Source organism: Neoarthrinium moseri (assembly GCF_022829205.1).
Source record: "Neoarthrinium moseri strain CBS 164.80 chromosome Unknown scaffold41_Wmoseri_CBS_16480, whole genome shotgun sequence".
Classification (NCBI taxonomy): domain Eukaryota; kingdom Fungi; phylum Ascomycota; class Sordariomycetes; order Amphisphaeriales; family Apiosporaceae; genus Neoarthrinium; species Neoarthrinium moseri.
The window spans coordinates 51,254-70,935 of record NW_026055155.1 but is presented as its reverse complement, the minus strand read 5'-3'; the positions used below and the strand labels follow the sequence as shown (position 1 = coordinate 70,935).

Genomic DNA, 19,682 nt, shown 5'->3' with positions numbered 1-19,682 from the left:
AAAGGGGCAGAAAAAAATGCAGTTATTTTGGGGTACTTGTTCATGAATGCTGATGGTGGAAATAAGAAATCTTTGATCATCACCATCATAACGACGAATGAAGGGCTGGACAAATGAAACGAGGAAAACAGGAAGGTTGTGCACTTGAGTAAAGTGAGCTGTCAAAGATGAGGAGACCATGCTACGAGCCACGTTGATTCATCGTGTGTGAAAGGAGGCGCTTGAACATCTTCCCATGCGTAGATTGATAATACATGAGGATTATTGCAATGAAAAACAGCGTGGTGTGTTGCGCGCCTGTCCGCCGAACGAACGAGGACCCCTAGGTGGCTTCCCGGAATGCCAGTCCGCAAGGTGTGGGTACGTGGGAAGATACTATGTACGACAATCTCAGGACCTAAGGCACTCATTGGCCGTTGCCTGGCACGCTTCTTCTGATTGGCACACAGGCAAAGTAGAAGTAGATAGTTCTAAATAGGTGACCAGTTTTCCGTACTCCACGGGGACGCCCGTGGATGCGCACGTCCAGGTAGCGGTTAGGGGCCATGACGAATAAACTGGTAGCGCTCTGGCCAAGCGGTAAAGGGGCTTCTTTTTTTTTCTTCCATTCCTCATTGCTTTCCAGGCTTCCTGTTCAATCCCGCGTTTGCTCCGGACTTTCCTTTCTTTCTTTTCCCTTCTGTCCTTTTGCCTCCCACTCTACGTGTGTCCCCTGTCCCCTACCTACCTTGCCCTTTTGGAACGCGCTGATGGCTGCTAAAAGCTCTTTGGACTCCTATCTTTAAAGCCAGGCAGTCGTCAAGCTGCCACATCATTTTGCCGGTTACTTCAAGGGCAGTGTCCCTTAGCAACGGGTCAATTTACATTGTAGCAATGGATATTCACTTCATAGTGGCCTACGAATACCTCACTTCAGATCAACCAACTTCAGTGGTTTGAGCAGTCAAGATGGCAAAAACTCTTGATAATACATACTAGCTAGGTATCCAAATCACAACAGGTAATTTCTACCTTCGCCGAAGCCAGAAATGGATGATATGATAGATAAGCTGACACAATTCCTCACCTAGGTCTCGGTCAACAACTCACATTCGATCAAGCTCTCCCACGCTTTGCTACCCTGCCAGATCCCGACTATCTCCAACCCATTCGCTTTCAACAAGATCTTCCAGTCGTCCTCGGTGCGCTCTCTCGAGGAGAAAAGAGTCAGCATCACCATATCTAGGGAAGTCATTTCCCAATGGGCATTGGTCCTCGGGATGACGTTCTCGTTGATCAGCAGCTTGCTGTAGCCGGGTTTCATGGCCTTGGTGATATTGCCCAGGATCGAGTTGCAGACCTTGTCAGGCCAGTCGTGCAGTACCGAGTGTAGGAAGTAGGCTCGAGCGCCCTCGACAGGCTGGGGTGTGTGGAAGTCATATTCCATTCGCTCAATGGTAGAGTCAAGATGCTCGATTTGCCCAATCACCTTAGGGAGGTCTTGAAGGATCAGCTTCCCAGGGTGGTCGGGATGGTATTTCAGGAATGTGGCAAGGTCGTGGCCTACACTTCCAGCGATATCAACAATGAAAGGCGCCTCGGAACTCCTGTCTGCGCCATTGATGAGCCTGTCCTGGACAGGGTACAATGAAGGATCCATCCATGGGATACGACCCTGGCCGTAGGCCTGCATGTGATGGTTGAAATGTTCGCCGTAACCAATGGTCTGAAGCCATTGGAACATGTCCTTCTCCGTTCTGTAGGCTCGCTGCATGGAGGTATCAAAGGAGTCTATGGGATTCTGGAATTTGTTCTCCTCGGCGAACTCGTGGAATTGGTAGGCACCGGCACTTGTACCTGAGCACCTGCAGGGTATTTTCTCAGCGACTTGTTCCGGTCACATGTTGTCATTTGTCTGCACTTACATGGCGAGATGACTGTCCGCGATGAATGGATGGGCCATTGCCTTGGTAAAGTTGGTCGTCTTGTACTCGTCATTACCAGTCTCCACGATGTATTGCATAGCAGCAAGGTGGCGCATGAGCCGGCCTGGCCTCGGTCAGAACAGTTGCGTGGGCTACAGGCTTCAACATACTGAGCAGCACTTCGTCAACCCTGGTCGCTGCGGCGAGCTCGTCAATCTTTTGAGGCCGGTCGCCATTCTTGGCCATCGTAGTCCACAGACCTGACACAGTCCCAGTATTAAGGGCAGCAATAGTCCCCGACTAAGACCACATTATCAATTGAGAAAAATCATTTTTGGTGTACGTTGTGACTTACTTGAGCCCAGCAGTGCCTGATCATGGTTTCACGTGGTGTCTCAAGGGATTGGACGAGCTTCCAAGCTTCTCTCAGAACCTGGGACCGGGCGTCGTCATTCTGAGAAGTCAGCGATGCCAAACCTGCATTCAATTTCACGAGGGCCGGCAAGACAGCTCCAAGATCGGTCGGTGTCTTTAGTATGGATGCGTCCACAGCGAAATCGGTTTCCTTGTTAGCAATAAGGACATCGAGGACGTGACCATCAATGACAGGATCAGTGACATGATCGTCGAACCCGTGTACAACAGGTGGGTCGTTAGGGTAAAGATCAACGATACGATTATCGAAGCCGTTCGTAACAGTGACCATTGTAGCAGAAAGGACAATATATAATGGTGATAGGAAGTAGCGTGATGAAACCCAGAACAAAGACTTTGCTATGTGCAGCAGCACTTTTAAGAGATGGAGAGCTGATGAATTCATGGTTGAGCAGAAAAGAAACGGTCTGATATCGAGACATTTATAACTAAACAGCTAGTCAACGGCTACGTGCAGCTTCAGCTATGCCTCAGGAGAAAAGCAACCTACGCCGAGCCCTCCCCCATTTACGCACACGCGCGTATGGCGCCAGGTTTCAAGCAAGCTGGATCATCGCTTATTTTACTAGGATACCGCTTGTTGCCTCGAGATGCGGACCTTTCAAACTTGCGATTTGAAGCCTCCACGGCGCCAGGAAGTCGCCCGCAACTGTTCATTGGTTACGCCCAGAAAATGGCAAAGAAGTGCAGTAGTTCTGCAAGTCGCCCAGTTCATACCAAGGCAGATTTTCCCGCTTGTAGGTCATTTATAGGCAAGCAAACATTAAGAAAGAGGACTGACCATCTGGAAATCATACCACTTTGGTGGGCTAGAACGTAGTAGCGCGCTTGGCCTCGAAGATCTTGCATTAAAAGCGACCATAGAAATAAAGGTCAACAAGGCCGCCGGTGTGATCCGCTGAGCGCACGCAGATATTGAACCTCCCCGTCCTGTCGACGGGCTGTAATTTGTTTGTGCTATTCCCTGGCAAATGGTTCAAAGCAACTGTGGCGTTCGAAGCAAACCTGTGCCAGGTTAGCCTTGTCATAATTTCAAGGGTTCTGCAAGATGCGACCTGCAACACACAAGCATGGGCCCTGTTCCTGAATTGCCACATGGTGCCATGCAGAATCCTATTTGGCGCTCACACTGACAAACAAGGGGCCGAGACTCGGGATCTTCTGAAGTCGCCGGTCGAGGGCACACGAGATCTGGGGAAAGGCCTGGATGGGTGCATTAAGTGGGGCTATACAGTCGCTTTGACAACCCTGCGTTGTGAAACTTTCACCCGGGTCCTCGGGCCTGGGAGTGCAAGGGATGGGCACGCTAATTGGGTTATTGGATGTTTGAATATTCCAAACCCATTCAGACGATACAAATGGCGTTGTTGAGCGCTTATGCAAGGTCATGATTTTCACCACATCGATCCAAGTCTCTGTATAAAAAGGACAAATTGGATATTCAAAGCTTTAGAATTCCTCGAAATCACTAGAAATCTTTCAATTACTTAGAGACGCATCAAAGGTTGACCAAGGTGACACAGAACCCTTTTGGCGAGCCTGATGTGTCCACGTAAAAATTTCAATGTGGAGTGATGACCCCTGGTTACGCCTAGATAGCTGACTTCGAAGCCAGCCCGAGTGGCAACCTTATTCCTAGTCGAAATACCCTGTGGATTCAGCGGTATCCGTGGTGGATCTTCTATCTAAAACCACCAGCTACCAATGTACGACGCAAGGGCTGGCAGAATGTAGCCTTAGTTAGACGGCGCGGAGAGGTGCTCCTGCTCCGAAGGTATGGAATGAGCTGCCAAACGCATGAAGACCCTGCATCTAAATCACCACAGTCACATATGCATGCGTGCAAACAAACACCTGGAGGACTGAATTCAGCATTTATATTCGTACCTCAGCCTGGAAAGTCGAATGAGGGTTAGACTGTCTGAGACTCAGTTCACAAAGCGGAAGATAAAATGCAGGTCAACCTTTTCAGGGCCATGTGGAGCACCATATTGAATAATGGACCATATCCGCTAATCAAGGTGGTGGCTCGTCGAGGTGAGGGTGGCAATTGTCTGGTGATTGTTTGAGGAATGACATGGGCTGGCAATATGAATAGCAATAAGGCAACAGAAATCCAACAAACAGACAGTCCGTCGTTGCTGTGTTGGTGTGGTGGTAGAGTTAGCGGTTAGCGAGCTCCGTCACCTTCGGGTGTCGTGCAGGCCCTTCTCAGCCAGTAATGCCTCCTCATTAATGCTGCTACAACTTCGCAAACGCGGTAAGGGTTCGAATCCCAGAAGGACTGGTTCTCTATGCGTTTCTCCTTTTTGTCTTTTTCCCTCTCCCGGCTAAATTTGTGTCAAGGACTTGGGGCGACCTAAACGTCAATGTACTCGGAGCAAATGACGGCGCCGTTCAGATCCATGAGGTCGCCAATGGTGACGTTGGGGTAGATCTCGGCCATGTAGATCCTGTGATTCAGAGTCGTTACCGTACCATTGTCACCAAAGTAGTCAACAAACTCGGATCCTGTGCCACCAATGACCCCAGATGGATTTTCGGGGACGCCCGTGCCACTCCTTACGGCAGTTCCGTTCGGTCCATCCGGTCCCCCTGGCTGCGTTCCACGCGAAGCTGGAATGTTCGGGCCACCAATGTCCGCGAGGCGTGCAGGGAGGTCAAGCTTCTGCCAGTCCCAGAAGAGCTTGTCGAGCCATGAGTGGTGGAGGTAGAAAACAGGGTCGCCAGGGCTCAGGGTGCCGTCGAGCATGATCCCGCCAACCGCAGCATGACCACCGCCGTGTGGACCGCCATTGAAACACTCCCAAGCCGATGTATAGTTTGTGATAGCGTTGCATGCGTCGATCTCTTCTTGGCTGGTCCTACTTAGCGAGTTGTCGTTCATGATACGGGTCAAGCAGTGATCCTCGATGGAGCCGTCAGCCAACCAGCGAAGGGTCAGATTCGCAAAGGGCCCATCTACGACGCAGTAGTTCTCTGCTGTTCCGTTGCCACCGAAGTATTCCGTACTCCACATCTCCGAGGAGGACATGTTTTCTTGATCGGCAAGTTCGTCCCAATACCTCAGAAGATACTGTTAGCCACTTCACTACCAATGCAGCACTTTCTCCACGTCTTTGTGCTCTGGTGCTGTCAACATACGGCATACGTCCTGTATAGCCACACTCATCCTTGATGAGGCGCTCGTGTGCCGTCATGTAGTATCGATGGAATGGAAGGAATGCGCCGACATTGTGGACGGTCGCCGACTGAACAACATGTGGCCACTGGAGATCATCCCACCGCGTCACGGCACCTGGGAAACCTGACTTGGATGGCGCATTGATCAGACAAAGATCAGCCTGAATGTAAGCCGACTTCTCTCCGCTCGTGAGGTTTGTCCTGGAGGTGTCAGTCATTGAAGGGATATTTACCGTCTCTAGACGCCTAAGTAGGCTTACCATGGAACCCGAGGTCGAATCTCTGTGCAAACAGACGCATCTCGTTTTCCTGGCAGTATTGAAGCTGCTGCCGCGGAAGCGGTGAAGATCATTGCAAATCTCATATTTGCAACCGGGACAGTCTCCTAGATGTGTCTCTATGTCGAATGTTGCTACTGATCAAGAGAGAAGATACCCATATTTGTAGGAGGGTCGTATCATATTTATATCCGTCCATTTCAACTCAGATTCAACAATGGCTGGCGGCCATACCATCTTCATCACATCGGAGAGGAGCTCCAAGGAGAAGGTCTATAAGTCACTGCGTACCAGCATGTGCGTGCGTGCGAATGAGCAAGCATTGAGGCTCAACCTGCATCTTGGCGGCAGGCATATTGGTGGGAGCGATAATGAAGAACCTCAAGACATCCGGCAGAATGCTACGGCAGCCCGAAAGATCTGCCGGAGATTAATAACCGCCCATTCGGCATGACGCGTCAGTCCGGGGAATCGACAAGGGCCGCCGCTCCAACCCCGGAAGCCAAGACATCCTATCTGGAGCCGCGATGCTCCGTCAGCCGTTTAGTCAGACTGCATCTGTGGGTTTCATCTGTAGCTCACCACAAAAATGACGGAATGAACACCGTGCCTGCCAAGTCTTGCAAACGCTCGGTGCATATGCGCTCCCAAACGCCCACCCTATGATCGTCAGGAACACTGACGGACCGCGTTTCTTGCCCCACGTAAGGTGGTGATCCGTAGTTGCCAAGCGATACGACCTTACATATCGTGACAACTTGAAAGGAGTCTGTGGGATATAATGCAGACTTTCATTGGATCAGCAGTCAATGGCCGCGCGTACTGCAGCCTCTCATCCTGTCAAGGTCTGCATCCAGCACGAACTGCATCAATGAGTAAGATTAAATGGAGGCAAGAGCACTGTTTCGATTTAACAAAAGCTTGGGCGGATTTATACGCTGGGTTATCGGAATTGTAAAGGGCGAGCAATCATGGCATCCCTTCTTTACGGCCCCTCTCCATTTCTAACTTCGCTGCTATCTTGTTCTTGCTTTTGCTTCGTGCATCTCTCTATCCTGTAAGCTTCAAAGTCCGCCATTGAAACCCTGCTCTACTCAAATCCTTGAGCATGTAAGGGTTGTCAATAGTCGTTATCAATCTGAAATGAGGATATGCGTTGTCACACTTTGCTACCAAGCTCGCTCTGCATATGAGATGGCACTTTGCTCGGGACTATTGGCACATGCTCGTTCTTTTTATATTCCGTATTGTATGAGAACACTTGCTATCCTGAACTAGGTATACTTACAGAGGCGCGCTCAGGACTTGCAAGCGTTTCTAGTTGATCAATAAAGCTATCTCACTGTGAAGCCACCTTGATACGTACCAGGCGCGGCACCACATTCCTACCCCTAGGCTCATAGAATTTATTCCTCCAGTGACTCCTCGACCCGATTCCGATCGAACCAATGCGGGCCCATCGAGCGCAGCGCCCGCGCCCGCTGTGCCTGCGAGCTGCGGTGCCGGTCGACGATGTTGCGAGTGGCACGGAACTCCACGGGGTTGCGCACCGCGCATGAAGACCACACGTGGGCCTCGAACTCGTCGCACAGGCGGTCGCACGTGAAGTTGAAGCGCCCGACGTCGAACTGCCCAGTCACTCTGGCGCGCGTCTGCGCCTCCCGGGCCACGCACTCCGGGAAGACGAACGTGGCCGCCTCGCGGACCTGCTCCGGGAACGCCGTGTCGAGGTACAGCCGCCAGAAGTAGGTGTGGTTGGAGGTGAGGGCTTCGGCCACGTTGTCGTGGATGATGTCGATTTCGGTTCCATGCAGGCACACGAAGCAGCGCCGCCCCCAGACCGAGAGCTCGTAGCCTTCGAGATACCCATCCCCGCACTGCTTGCACAGGCGAGGCAACTGGGCTCCTTCCGTGAGGGTTAGAGGAACGTTCTCGTTGAAACCCTTCATGAGATCGTAAGAGTTCTTCTCTAGTGGGTAGGTCAGCGCTAGGACGCCCTTCACGTCAATGGGACACTTACAATCCGTAAAACGAAGCACCTGGCGACAGATTGGACAGGCTGCCGGATCCGGGCATTCGGCCCCCGGGTCGTCCTCCAGCATCTGTCTACGGATGGTGTATAACTGCTTGTAACATTCGTAGCCTATGAGGTGTCCACAGATAAGCACGGCGGCCTGCTCGATGTCGTTATCCTTGTAGAACGTCGAGTGCGAGTTGGCTTGCCCGCCTGCGGCCAGGAAATCCGCGACCAGATGCTTGACGCTCTCCGAGATGTCGAGTATTCGGTGGCAGATGGTGCAGGCCACATTGACAGGCTGCTGTGCAGGGTTATCGAGAGCTGAAAGGACGGCAGGAACGAATGGGGAGACTTGGCACTCATCTGAACTCTCGAAAATCTCTGATGCGGCCATTGTGATAGCAAGGCGGCGAAGATTCAGTCAGCCGAACCCCGAGCTTGTCAAGGCACGGGTGCAGCTTATGTTATGTATTCGACTGGAAGCTTGCATCAAAGAGCAGAACAAAGCCTTTGTCAATTAGCTGAGGATGTCTTGTGCGGCGTAAGCCCAAACAAACACATTGTCCTACTTCGGACTACAGGGATCATCGCGAGTAAACGAAAACAGCATCCAGAGGGAAGATTTATACAAAGGGGTAATTGATGCTGAGGTGGACGGCCCAACACTTCCGCTGCTCGCTATGCCGAGATATTTACTACTACCGGATTTTGGGGATGCTCTAGCATCACATCGTCTGTCTTGTTTAAATCAGGCACATTGCATTGGTCTAAGCATCGGTTCATTTGTGTCCGTCCAGGCGACGTGAGTCTCGTCGCTGACAGATGCTCTAAAGCTACATACACGTGGTTAATTCCGTCCATATTTCCCTAATTCTCCCTTAATCACCTCCATACGTGCCATAGCCATGGATGCAATGAGCCAAACGCCTTGTCCTGAATGCAGGTGGGTATAAGTGCGGCTCTCTCTCGGCCAAATATAAGTGTGATATCAAATGATGTGTCCTGGACGCCCGCAAAATCAAATATCGTTGTCTTCTTCCTTGTCGAATAGAGCCGCGTGGAAATGCTGGTTTATCCGGTCCATTCGGCTCGTTTGCCTAGTCAAACTCCATATCATTGCCATCCCACTCTGCATCGTCGTCAGAGGGAGGGTCATCTAGAAAGTCATCGGCATCAAACTGATACTCGCCAATCTTCTGGTCATCTATGCTGACGGCCACAACATCGCAAAGACGCTGCTTAAAGATGGGGAGGTTTTCGGGGGTGTCGACGGCTGCTGACAGTTCGTCTTCACTATCTTCGTCATCGGCACGATAACCTCGTCCTGGTATGGCGAGTTTGAGCGTCTCCTTGCGCACCCGCCTGACATTGGCCCGTTCTCTCTCGCTCTGGGTTGGCACTTCATCAGTGGGCGTGGGAGGCGTAGGCGGCTGCTCAGCAATTCGAGTACTCCGACGAACTGGAGTTGTGGAGATATTCAACCGCTCCTTTGCATCGGAATCACGGCGAAGAGGCTTTGCAGGGGGCACATATCGCCGCTGGGGCGTCGCTCTTGGCTCATCCCACGATCTCTTGAAGATATCTGCCAGTTTGTGTTCCCACTTGTTGCGGAACTTGGAGCGCTCTTTCCACGAAGCCTGGAGCTTCGCATTCAATGTTAGTCGACGCAAGTCTGGTAAGTTCGAGGCACTATCGACCAAACTCTTGAAGAACGTGGTTGCAACCGGAACAGGTGATTCTCCACGAAACCTCATATGCTGTATATCGAGGTGTTGCAAAGACGATGGCCATGTTGGAACCTGACCCTCTTCAAGCAGAGACTCATAGTACGGATCAGCTGAGCCACTGCTCTCCAAGGCTCGAAAATACTTCATGTTCATGCTCAAATGAGTCAACCTGGGGCAAGCCACACCAAGAACTGGCAAGAATGCGAGATTCAGAGCCTGGCAGTGATCAAATGTCAGTTTTCGCATGCTGCTGCCATGAGTGAGCAAGTAATCCTGCAGGGCCTCCGCTGTGACGTCCCAACAGTTGATCAGTTGCAAATGTTTCAGATTGTCGGGCAGCATGTTCAACAGATGGCCATTAACCATGGTCGAAGACTCAAAAACCAAGTGCTCAAGACGAGGCAATGCGGCAATAGCGGCTGCCAAGTTTCGGATCTCGGGCAGATCCATCTCCAAAACTGCGGCCTCGTCTGACAGCTTAGTGTTAAGGGAGGGCACCTGATAGTTGACGAAAGACACCTTTCGCAGCGTGCAGAAGCTCAGACTCTGGTGGATGAGTGGCAGCTTATCCAGGCAGCATTGGTCACCAGCAAAGCGCGCGTTCCACACCCAACTTCTCAACTCCGTGGGCTTGCGCTTATCGGTAGGGCCTAGTTCTCCTTGGGGAACGAACGAATATGCGTCGAAGAGTTCTTGGGGATATCTCCAGCGAATATGAGCATCCAAGTCGCGATACGGTTCCTTGTCGAGAGAATGATGCAGGAGGACAGCCTTCAACCGAGGAAGGGACTGGACCAGCGCAGGCAGGCTGACATAATTGCCTTGCACTTTCTTGACAAGCGTGTCGCCGACCTCGATGCGTAGGGTCTCAATCTTGGGCCAGTAGTTAAACGCGACGGAGTCCTTGGGGACAGCCAGCAACTTGCTCAACACGAGAGCACCGGCGGGTGTAAGATCCGCAAATCTGTATAGGGAAGTCAAAGCAGGCTCTGAGAGCGTCTTGGCACTGCGTGATGCATTGAGAAGTGTTCTCGAAGCGACTGTGATGTCCTCGGCGCGGGCAGACGGGTCTCGGATCGGGGCAGCAACATGCTCGAATATGTTAAGCCTGTGGGAAATATCGTTAGTCTCTAACGCTCGGCCATCCTCCACAACAGGGGCGACTTACCAGACCATATACGGCAGCATGACCCAATTGCCCGCCAACACAACCTGGGCCTCTATGGTCACAGGGGCAGCCTTCTTTGCCGATGACCTGGCGGATGCCTTGTGCGCTGAGCGACGGGGTGTGGTGGGGGCCTGCGTGTGTCGGCGAGGATTCCGGCGAGGGCGTTTGGACGCAAGGGTCTCGTTGTCAACAGGTCCACGCTTCCGGCCGCCATGGTGGGCGACAAAGTTCCTAGATTCGTCGCCATCCCCCTCACTGTCGCTGTCACTATCCTCCTCAGCGTCACTCAGGCCAGCAAAAGACGGCGCGCCGTCGCGGTCCGAAGCTGAAGGGTGTGCGGCAGAGGAGCGAGTCACCCTGGCCGGTTCTTTGAGCTTAGCAGCACGTCTAGGCATGTGCCGAGTCGGCTGCGAGGGGCTTGCCGAACTGGCGCTGTCCGAATCCCAGTCCATGATGTCGTCAGACGGGGACAAATGACTGAGCGCTGTGAAGGGGAAAGGGTAGGATGTGGAAGGTGGGAGTGGAAGGCGGAAGGCGAGAAGTGAATGCGTGCAGGAGCGGACGACAGCAACTACACACCAAAACTACCGGCGTGTGTAGGCACCGAGTCTGGATAGCCCATACGATATCGAGGCTGTCGCGAGACAAGTTCTGTTCTGTCGACGCCGGCGGGCACAGGGCAGGAAGGAACAGGAATGGAGACCGCAGCCGTTCCTCCCGCAGGTGTCGTGTCGCCGAGAAAGAGCAAGCCAACGACTTGCGCCGACAACACCGGCGTTCACAATCGGAGCGGCAAGCCGTGAACAATCGTGGTTACCCGGCTCGCATGGCTCCAAGTGGTGCTGGCGCAGGCGATTTTAGTGCACGGGAGAACAATGGCGAGTCAAAGAAGAGTGGCGTGTCAAGTGCTGGCTTGTTGGTTCTGCGTATGGAGTGCAGCTTGTCGCTTGTCGCTTGTCGCAATGGTGAACTCGCCCGGGCAATGACGATGTGGATCGTGAGTAGCTCGCAGCTGCGCTCCCGACCTTGCAGACCTGCGCTAAAATGTCCTTATCGATTCGGCCGAGATCTGATAAGCGGGGCGGGCAGTGGCAGGTTGGCTGAGTAAGGCGAGTCCGGCCGGCAGCCCCTGGACAGGGACCCACCTTTCTTCCACTCCCCGGCCGCGTGAGGCCGGCCAGCCAAACCATAAGACGTCCATGTCGCCGGACTGCTTGCCAGCGTATGCGCAAGTGGTATCAATGGAGCAACAGAGTCCTTGGAGTGAACTTGAGGACATCACCTCTGCATTGGAAGACCCAACCGCATCGGACTAGGGACCCTCGACTCTTCGAGGCTCGTCCAGAATATCCCATGGGCCTTAACTCAGGTTTGCGAGGTCCCAAATCGGTTCAACTGCTGCGCTATTACCGTGGAACGCTGGCAGAAGCATATCAAAGGCGTCTTTGCGAAAGTTGTTCCTTTCTTCAAGCAAGGCAGCCCCTCCCCGCTATGCCTTTGTTGTAGTAGAAGGTGAGGTCTGTTCCGATACCATCAGGGCTACCCCGCCGTTCTTCTCGGGCAGCGCTGGCCATTGCATCGAGCATGAATTCAACGGCGCAGGGCCTCACTGGTGCTCTGGATACTTCTGCCACTTTGTTGCCTTTCGCCAGTCGGTCAAAAGTTCCGTTTGGGAGGCGAGTTGCTGTGAAGCCCCCAGAAATGGACAGCTCAACCTGTCCACCTGGGTTTCAATGAGTCTGACCGCAGTTCCGTTTGCTGCAATCATCGAGCCACGTCCAATTCGACGGGTCGTGAAACTGATAAAAGGTCAGCATAAGTCGTTGCACCTTGAAAGAAAGGGACAATCGCCCTCACCTATATGAAGGTAGGAGCTCAGTAGGTCAAGGTGTGTGTTTATGTGGCGTGCTGCGTTCTCATGTGCGAGTTGAGAAAGCTCTGGATAAATCAGCTGGAGGGTACGGGGAAGTGAGTGAAGCAGAGCACCTTGGCGCCCAAGGCACGGACGCCCAATCTGTACTGGTAGAGACAACGGGAAACATAGGCCAGTCGTGTGTGCCACTAGCGCGGGTAGTTATGCCCAGCACGAGCCAATAACGGGACAAGTCGTTGGAAAGTGGTGCAACAACATCCTGAAATATCCGAGTGGAACATGGCTGGTCAGTGGAACGAAGAGGGCTCGTGTAAGGGCCGGAATGGTAGAATCAACTTTCCAACACGGGTGTTCAAATCAACTGCGATCGGAAAGACCTTGGGGGGGTTAGGGGTTAGGGGGTGGGAATGCAGTCCCATACAGCAGGCACCCGGCACTTCTGCATCAGGAAAAACCATCACAAGCTATCAATTGCAAAGCACGGTGTTGTCATGTTTGCAATACGCAAATTTGAGTATACGCGACAGTTGGCTATATATGAGTTCGAGCAGTCGCGTCCGAACTTTCGTCTTGACCACATAGGTACTGTTCAGATTGAGCCTTACTTCTGCAGGATGTGAAACTTTTATGGACCAATCCCAAGGACTTGTTTTGTTCAACACTCTTTGAATTTCCGATGCCTCATACAAGAGAACTCAAGAGGGCAAGCACTACCCCCCGGACGCCTCGGACCCAACGTGGTTATGGTGAAGCTTGAGTCGTGTTATTAATATTTAGCCCAAGGGCAACTCAAAGCGAGAAAAATAGTCCAGCGCCAGCTGCCACGTGACTCGGACGTCGAGCAGTTCTGATTGGCGCATGGTTGGCGCTCTCGAACGGGCACTGGGCAGCACGGGGCACCGCCAATGCACTCCCCCGACCCTGGTCCGCTCTGTCTGCTGGATGGGCCCTTTGGCACGGTACGCGTCTCTTTCTTTCCTCGCTGCACACACGCACACGACAAGACACCACGCATCACATGTGTCCACCCACATCCTGACACTCCTATACCTCACCCGCCCTCTGGTCGCATTCACCACTGCGCTCTCTGGGCTCAATCGCGCGGGCCCAGGCTGTGTTCCGCGCTTGCTCGCCTCTCATCCGCTGCCATTGGACTTTCCAAAGCTCACTCACCCTGGAAATCACATCTCATCCACCCGGTCTCATCTCACTATTCGCCTGACTTGCCTATTACTGCGCCTTGTTGATCCACCGCAAGCCGCCTTGTTTTCCGCTGCCTGCGCACTTCTCTGCATCTCCGTCATCGCGCCTGTATACTAGGACCATGTATCATTGTTGAGACTCTCTTGCTTGCGTTCATTGGGTCGGCGCTCTCTCTTGGCTGGCCTGTTTACTCACGCTCATCACCTCCGAGCAGGGAGCCGCAGTGGTGTGGCGATCTGCACTCATGTATTCCCTCAGATATGTCGGCATCAACCCCGTACAAACGCGAATCACCGTTTCTCCATCGAATGTGGAAAAGTGCGACGGAAAGTGCGCACTCCGTGGCCAAGAGCGTACACTCCGTGGTCGAGGGCCTGTCAGCAACCAACGGCGACAGGCCCGTTTCAGCTGACCACACCCACAGAGCTACCAAACGTCGCCGCATCACTGAGGACTCACTGGACCCCGGCGCTGTGGCTGCAGTTGGTCCTCTTTTTCGTGACCCGTCCGAGGGCTTCGATCGCGCTCTCAGGGTTGAGGTGCTCAGGATTGGCCGGGAGGAACACTTGAGCCGAGATGCAAACGGCTTGTTGAATGGAAATGGCTCTCCCGTCAAGAAAGACAACCTTGATGTCGTCGTCAGGGCGCGATGCAGACTCACCATCTTTCGCTTCAGGCCCAAGGTGGAAATGAAGGTCCTCTATTGCGACAGCCAGACGTGCGACCTCAAGGTTTTTCGCGACCCCGACGGCGTTTGCCGGACGGCCAGGGTCTATCTACAACAACCGTTCCACATAGCCGCGGACAAAGTTTGCATTGAGCACGACGACGGACAAGGCTTCAGACTGGCCGATGACTATCTGATTCAGACAGAACTAGAGTCTGCTGGAGATCCCCGCTGGCCACCGTTGGACCTGCTGCAGGGTGAGGACTACAACAGGCCCTCCTCCAGTTCGCCACGACAATGGGTGCTTTCATCGCGATTCGTCTACAAATATGTCAAACCCCGAATGTCAACGTCTGTCAGGCTCAGGAAAACCACAGGCGACGATGTCCCCACGGATTTGATGATGGATACGGATTTGCGGTGGTCAAGCATCACCACGGCAATCAGTGCGGGGCAGCTTTCGGCGGAAAGCACGCCCTCGGAGTTGAAAGTGCCGCGCGTCAATGGTGTTCTGGAGCCCCTTACAAACGGGCATGTTAATGGCCGGACCGAAACCTTGGTCAATGGACACGGGAATCACGATGATCCTAGTGTTATGGACGATGACGAGGATCCCAATGGCGAAGCTGTAACTCCGAGCAGGTCTCTCCGGATGAGGGACAAGCCTCAGAGCTACAATCTGAAGCTGTTGAGCGATAAAGCACGCGGCAAAGAGCTGAAAGAAAGAAAGAAGCGGAAGGATGCAGGAAAAGCGGCGGAGCTCGGTCAAGTTACATGGATTCTCCCTGTTAGCGGCCGATCAACAACTGATAACTGGTCTTGTCTGCGCTGTTTCGCAGCGCATTCGTCCTTTGATCAGCTGAAGGCACACATCAGCGACCATGATGAGTTCAAATTCACTATAGACTTTACACCTAGAGGTGGATGGCGAATTGCCATATCTCGGCATGGGCAAGAGACGCCTCGAGTCGACAGAACACAGGACTTCTTGGAACCACCTAGCCCGGATGATCATGAAGAAGACTCTCCGGCTGAGGTAACCCCAGAAAAGCCGGCCCCGCGACAGCGTCCGAAATTGGCGACCGTGAGTAAATTCCCTCCTATATCGTGAAGCTATTGTTGACGCAACTCAGAAACGTACCTTGTCCGCCAAGCCGAAAGAAAATAAACAAATCATTCCCAACAACAAGCAACCCATGTTTGATCGTATCAGCAAGGCCCTGCTTGAGCCGAATTCCCGCGTTGATGAGCCTCAAGTAGATAACTCATGGCTGTTGCAAAAACACCGGGACATCATCAAGGATTACACCGACGTTCATCCAGATGAAAAGGAGTATGTATCGGAATGGGATGCATTTTCTCTGACGCACAAGGCAACTCTTGCACCACAATTGCAGGGCATCTACCTCGATTTCATAGAGGAGAAGGCGCTATGGTTGGCATCGTCGCAAAATCGTATGAACGAGGTCATGAAACATTTGGCGTATTTGAAAGCACGCGATACACTCAAGGAGAGCACCATCACGAAAGCATTGGCCATCCTGAGGAATGCCAGGATCCAGGCCCGGCACGAGCCCGAAGCGATTGCAGCTTTATCAAAACCAGATACGCGGACTTCGAGATCGGGATGTACGGTTTGTGGTCAGCCGGTCCCGGGCCCGAACCAGCTGATCTGCTCAAACTTAGTAAGTCCCCGAGTTTTCTTGTCAAGTGCGCATTTTTTGGCTAACCCATGGCAGGAATGCGATGCCTATCTATATCACAAGGATTGTATCCGGGAGGACGCGAAGATGCCGGTAGAGAGCCGGCATTGGCGCTGCAACGATTGCTGCCGACAAGCGGCGGCAATGTAGGACAGGCGCTCTTGAACGGCAGGCAGCACGGGATGCCCAACCAAGCAAAGCGAATGACGATACTCCGCCTACGCCCTAATGAGGATGACGAGGACGAATGGGAGTCCCCGCGGCCGGGAACTCTCGGCGACAGAGGTTCGAAAGGGAGCTTCACTCAAAGACGGGGAGGCCCGGCGATTGGCGCCTCGGTTTTTAGCACCATCGAAGATTTACATATTGAAGACACATGCAAATAATTGTACTTAATGTCGAAAGCCCCAGAGTGCCCATTCTCTTGTGAGGTGAAGGATCTATACATGTCTTACCGGGCGTGCAGTATTGTGGGCAGTATCTAAAATTTTCCCTCAATTCCCGCTCGTGTAATAACGTAATATAAGTAGCAGCCTTAAGGGGCTATAATGCGTTGCTATCCATTTAGCTACACGTCCAGGGCTGATGGCACACGCATGCGAAATGTGCTGTTGGGTCGTTTTGTAGCAAGTCACTGGGTAAAGAGTGAAGTCGCCTCCACCCCAAGGTTCTGCCCGTGAAGCCGCATGCGCACCAGAAGTAGAAAGCTAACTGATCCATAACGACGGGACTGTGAATGGGATGATTGATGTCTACCTGGATTTCAGATCAGGACAAGTCGAAGTCAGCTTTTCCACCATGAAATTGCGTGATGGGGCGTTGTTGCAATGCAGCACTGAAGCTGTATAATGATTGTGACTAAATGCACCCAAGCGCCGCAAGCTTTGTACCGCGCACGCTGTCTGTTGTGGAACCAAGATCTAAGCCTTGCAACATTGTAATGGCTTTGGGAAGCCATACGGACATATTGAGAAAGAATACACAATGACGTACGTGTCATGTCATCTCGTCGATTACGCACCATGGTGGTGCCGCGGAATCATCATAAGTCACTGTGGCTCCAATATTGGTAATCTGGAAATAGGCATAGACTTCTTGTGGGGTTTTCGATGGATTAGGGATTTATGATCAGAAATAAAATCTTCCACGTCAACAGCACCAGAGCTTCAGACCACATAGGCTGTTCACTTATTTGAGAGTTAGTGCTTTCCTATAACTTATTCAGATATGGAAATTTTCGTGGCTGTGTCATTGGGCTTTGACTTGGTAATGAAGACTGTTTGATAGAATTTCTGCATTTGACTGGAGGCTATCACGGTGCCCATACTCGCTGAGGTATGTATATCAGATCATGGTTAGCCATGGACATGGTATTATGGCAGAATTTACGAATAGACCCAGACTCGGATCAGAAAGGTGCAACTCTAACCAGCATAGCGAAAGATGAACTTTTGTCAAGTTGAAATATTTGGAGGACTTCTCGAGGTTTGGGGCATAGAAAATTGTGCACACATCCTTCTGTGCTTCTTTGCAACATGTGCCAAAAACTCACTTTTTAAGCAAGTTGAAAACGCGGGCATTCAATATCGTATAAACGTGATAGAGCTGATTGTGGGATAACACTTCGCTTGAAACACTTGCACTCTAACAATTCACGGAAGCATATATAATACTAGATAATGTAACAAAGCTGAGATGTCACTACTGGCAGGTATCGCGATGTAATGAAAACATCATGCATATAAATTTAACAATGCCGGATAAGCCCACGATGTCCTTGTGTATTCCTTATATGTGAACTATAGTAAGACAAGTAAAAGTCTACCCAAATTACATCATTGCAACTTTAAATTCCGCTTGAACCATATAAGTTTGTTTTCAAGGCGAGAAAGGTGCCACTTTATATCCAGCAAAGGCTTATGATGTTGTGCAGTAGGGCATGAGTTTGATATAGAAGTTGCAAATATAATAAAAGTGAATTGTTTCCACCTTTTAACAACTTTCTGTCAGACGAACGGATCAATCTCCTTTCTGTACCCGTAGTGAACCCAGGATCTGTGACTTCCAAGCGACTGCGAGGACTTGAATGTCTTTCCACAACCGGGAATATTGCACTTAATTCGTGAGATTCGTGCCGCAGGGACATACGGGCCGGCATCCGGATGTTTGGCGACTCGGTGCTTCATGCAGTCTTTTTCTCGAACATAGCCCTTGGCACCGATCTTGTCGCATCCGGGAACGTCACACGGGAATGGGGTTTCACCATGATCATCCTTCAAATGTTTCGTCAACTCCGAGCGCTTGCCAAATGGCCTCTGTTGAATTTGCTCCTGTTGAGATAGTTCATAAAACGATTCGCCTCGATGGTGCTCGCATCCGCTGTGTGGGCAAACTGGGTGCACCCAATTTGTGGTAGGGCTCCTGGCAGCAGGAACTGCTTGATTGATCTCCTCTGAGTCAAATTGGTGGTAGCCACGAAGGTGTTGAACCAGGTGATCCCGGCGGCGAAAACCGTGCCTTCCACGATGGAGCTTGCAGAAAGAACAAGGGAACTTCGGCATGGCATTGGCGTATGAATCGATATGACGGTGAAGCACATCTAGCCTGGAGAATTTAACACCGCAGGCACACTGGAAAGGCCTGTGTTGCATTTCGATGGAATGTACCTGCAATTGAAAACGAGTGGGATAGATTTTGCCGCATTCGGCACACTCATTTGGATGGTTTGCTTCGACTTGATAGTGGTCAGGGACGTGAGCATGGCTTGCATGGCCCTGCAGGTGACTTTCCCGGATGAACGCTTGACGACAGCCGAGAACATTGCAAGGAAAGGCTCTATGGCCCGTTTCGACCGCATGCCACTCGAGTTGACTGGAGAAATAAAACCCCTCAGAGCACTCAGGACAAAATTTGTGATAGTGCCCAGATTCTTTTGCATGAGAATAGATCTCATGGTAATTATGAAACTCCTTCTCACACTTCTGGCACTGCTCAATCGCAATCATCCTGCCACGCTGTATGTTTTCGGTTACAGTCGCTTCATTGTCCACCAGCTCATTGGCAGGTTGAGAAATAGCGACTTCAGCTTCGGCTGGCCTAGTGTATGTCAGCACATCCTTACACTACTTGCGTGTTTCAAAACTTACTGGGCTCCCTGGATTGCATGCGGCGATCCCACGCAGTCCCTTAACACCCTTTTTGTTAGCAACTGCTAAAAAAAAAAATCCTCACGATTGGCCGAGATCCAAGTCACCTGCAGGCAACAGGGTGGGAAAGTCGGTTGCCTCGCCCCAGGGAAGCATGGGCTGGAGAGGCAGGCTGGGGTCAAGGGTTCCATCGCCAAGGGCAAGTAAAGCCGAGAAGTCGAAGTCGTCACCAATCGGAGGCTGCCAGTTGACGTCGAAGGTGGTTTCATCGGCGGCCAAGAAGGCAGAGAAGTCAAAGTCGGAGACAAAATCGGACATGGTTGGAAGTAGATCCTGTTAAGGGGTTGTAACTGTTGGTGATTGGGTAGAGGGGGCTGT

General features: G+C 51.9%; 5 protein-coding genes across 5 annotated transcripts; all 5 read right to left on the bottom strand.

Annotated features, from left to right (window-relative positions):
- Positions 1-1,066: 1,066 nt before the first annotated feature.
- Positions 1,067-2,610, bottom strand: JN550_009192 (uncharacterized protein; the record flags this gene model as incomplete). Its single annotated transcript, XM_049321238.1, has 4 exons — positions 1,067-1,844; positions 1,905-2,028; positions 2,075-2,204; positions 2,260-2,610. 4 exons carry the CDS (start codon positions 2,608-2,610, stop codon positions 1,067-1,069), a joined length of 1,383 nt encoding a protein of 460 aa, XP_049168768.1.
- A 2,088-nt stretch (positions 2,611-4,698) lies between these two features.
- Positions 4,699-5,874, bottom strand: JN550_009191 (uncharacterized protein; the record flags this gene model as incomplete). The annotated part of the gene is made up of 3 exons (XM_049321236.1): positions 4,699-5,404; positions 5,484-5,723; positions 5,783-5,874. 3 exons carry the CDS (start codon positions 5,872-5,874, stop codon positions 4,699-4,701), a joined length of 1,038 nt encoding a protein of 345 aa, XP_049168767.1.
- A 1,332-nt stretch (positions 5,875-7,206) lies between these two features.
- JN550_009190 (uncharacterized protein) lies at positions 7,207-8,211 on the bottom strand (the record flags this gene model as incomplete). Its single annotated transcript, XM_049321235.1, has 1 exon — positions 7,207-8,211. One exon carries the CDS (start codon positions 8,209-8,211, stop codon positions 7,207-7,209), a length of 1,005 nt encoding a protein of 334 aa, XP_049168766.1.
- Positions 8,212-8,914: 703 nt separating this feature from the next.
- Positions 8,915-11,164, bottom strand: JN550_009189 (uncharacterized protein; the record flags this gene model as incomplete). The annotated part of the gene is made up of 2 exons (XM_049321234.1): positions 8,915-10,652; positions 10,713-11,164. The coding sequence occupies 2 exons, from the start codon at positions 11,162-11,164 to the stop codon at positions 8,915-8,917; spliced, it is 2,190 nt and encodes a 729-aa protein (XP_049168765.1).
- Positions 11,165-18,164: 7,000 nt separating this feature from the next.
- On the bottom strand, positions 18,165-19,622 carry JN550_009188 (uncharacterized protein; the record flags this gene model as incomplete). Its single annotated transcript, XM_049321233.1, has 5 exons — positions 18,165-18,762; positions 18,825-19,029; positions 19,136-19,249; positions 19,305-19,343; positions 19,412-19,622. The coding sequence occupies 5 exons, from the start codon at positions 19,620-19,622 to the stop codon at positions 18,165-18,167; spliced, it is 1,167 nt and encodes a 388-aa protein (XP_049168764.1).
- Positions 19,623-19,682: the final 60 nt, after the last annotated feature.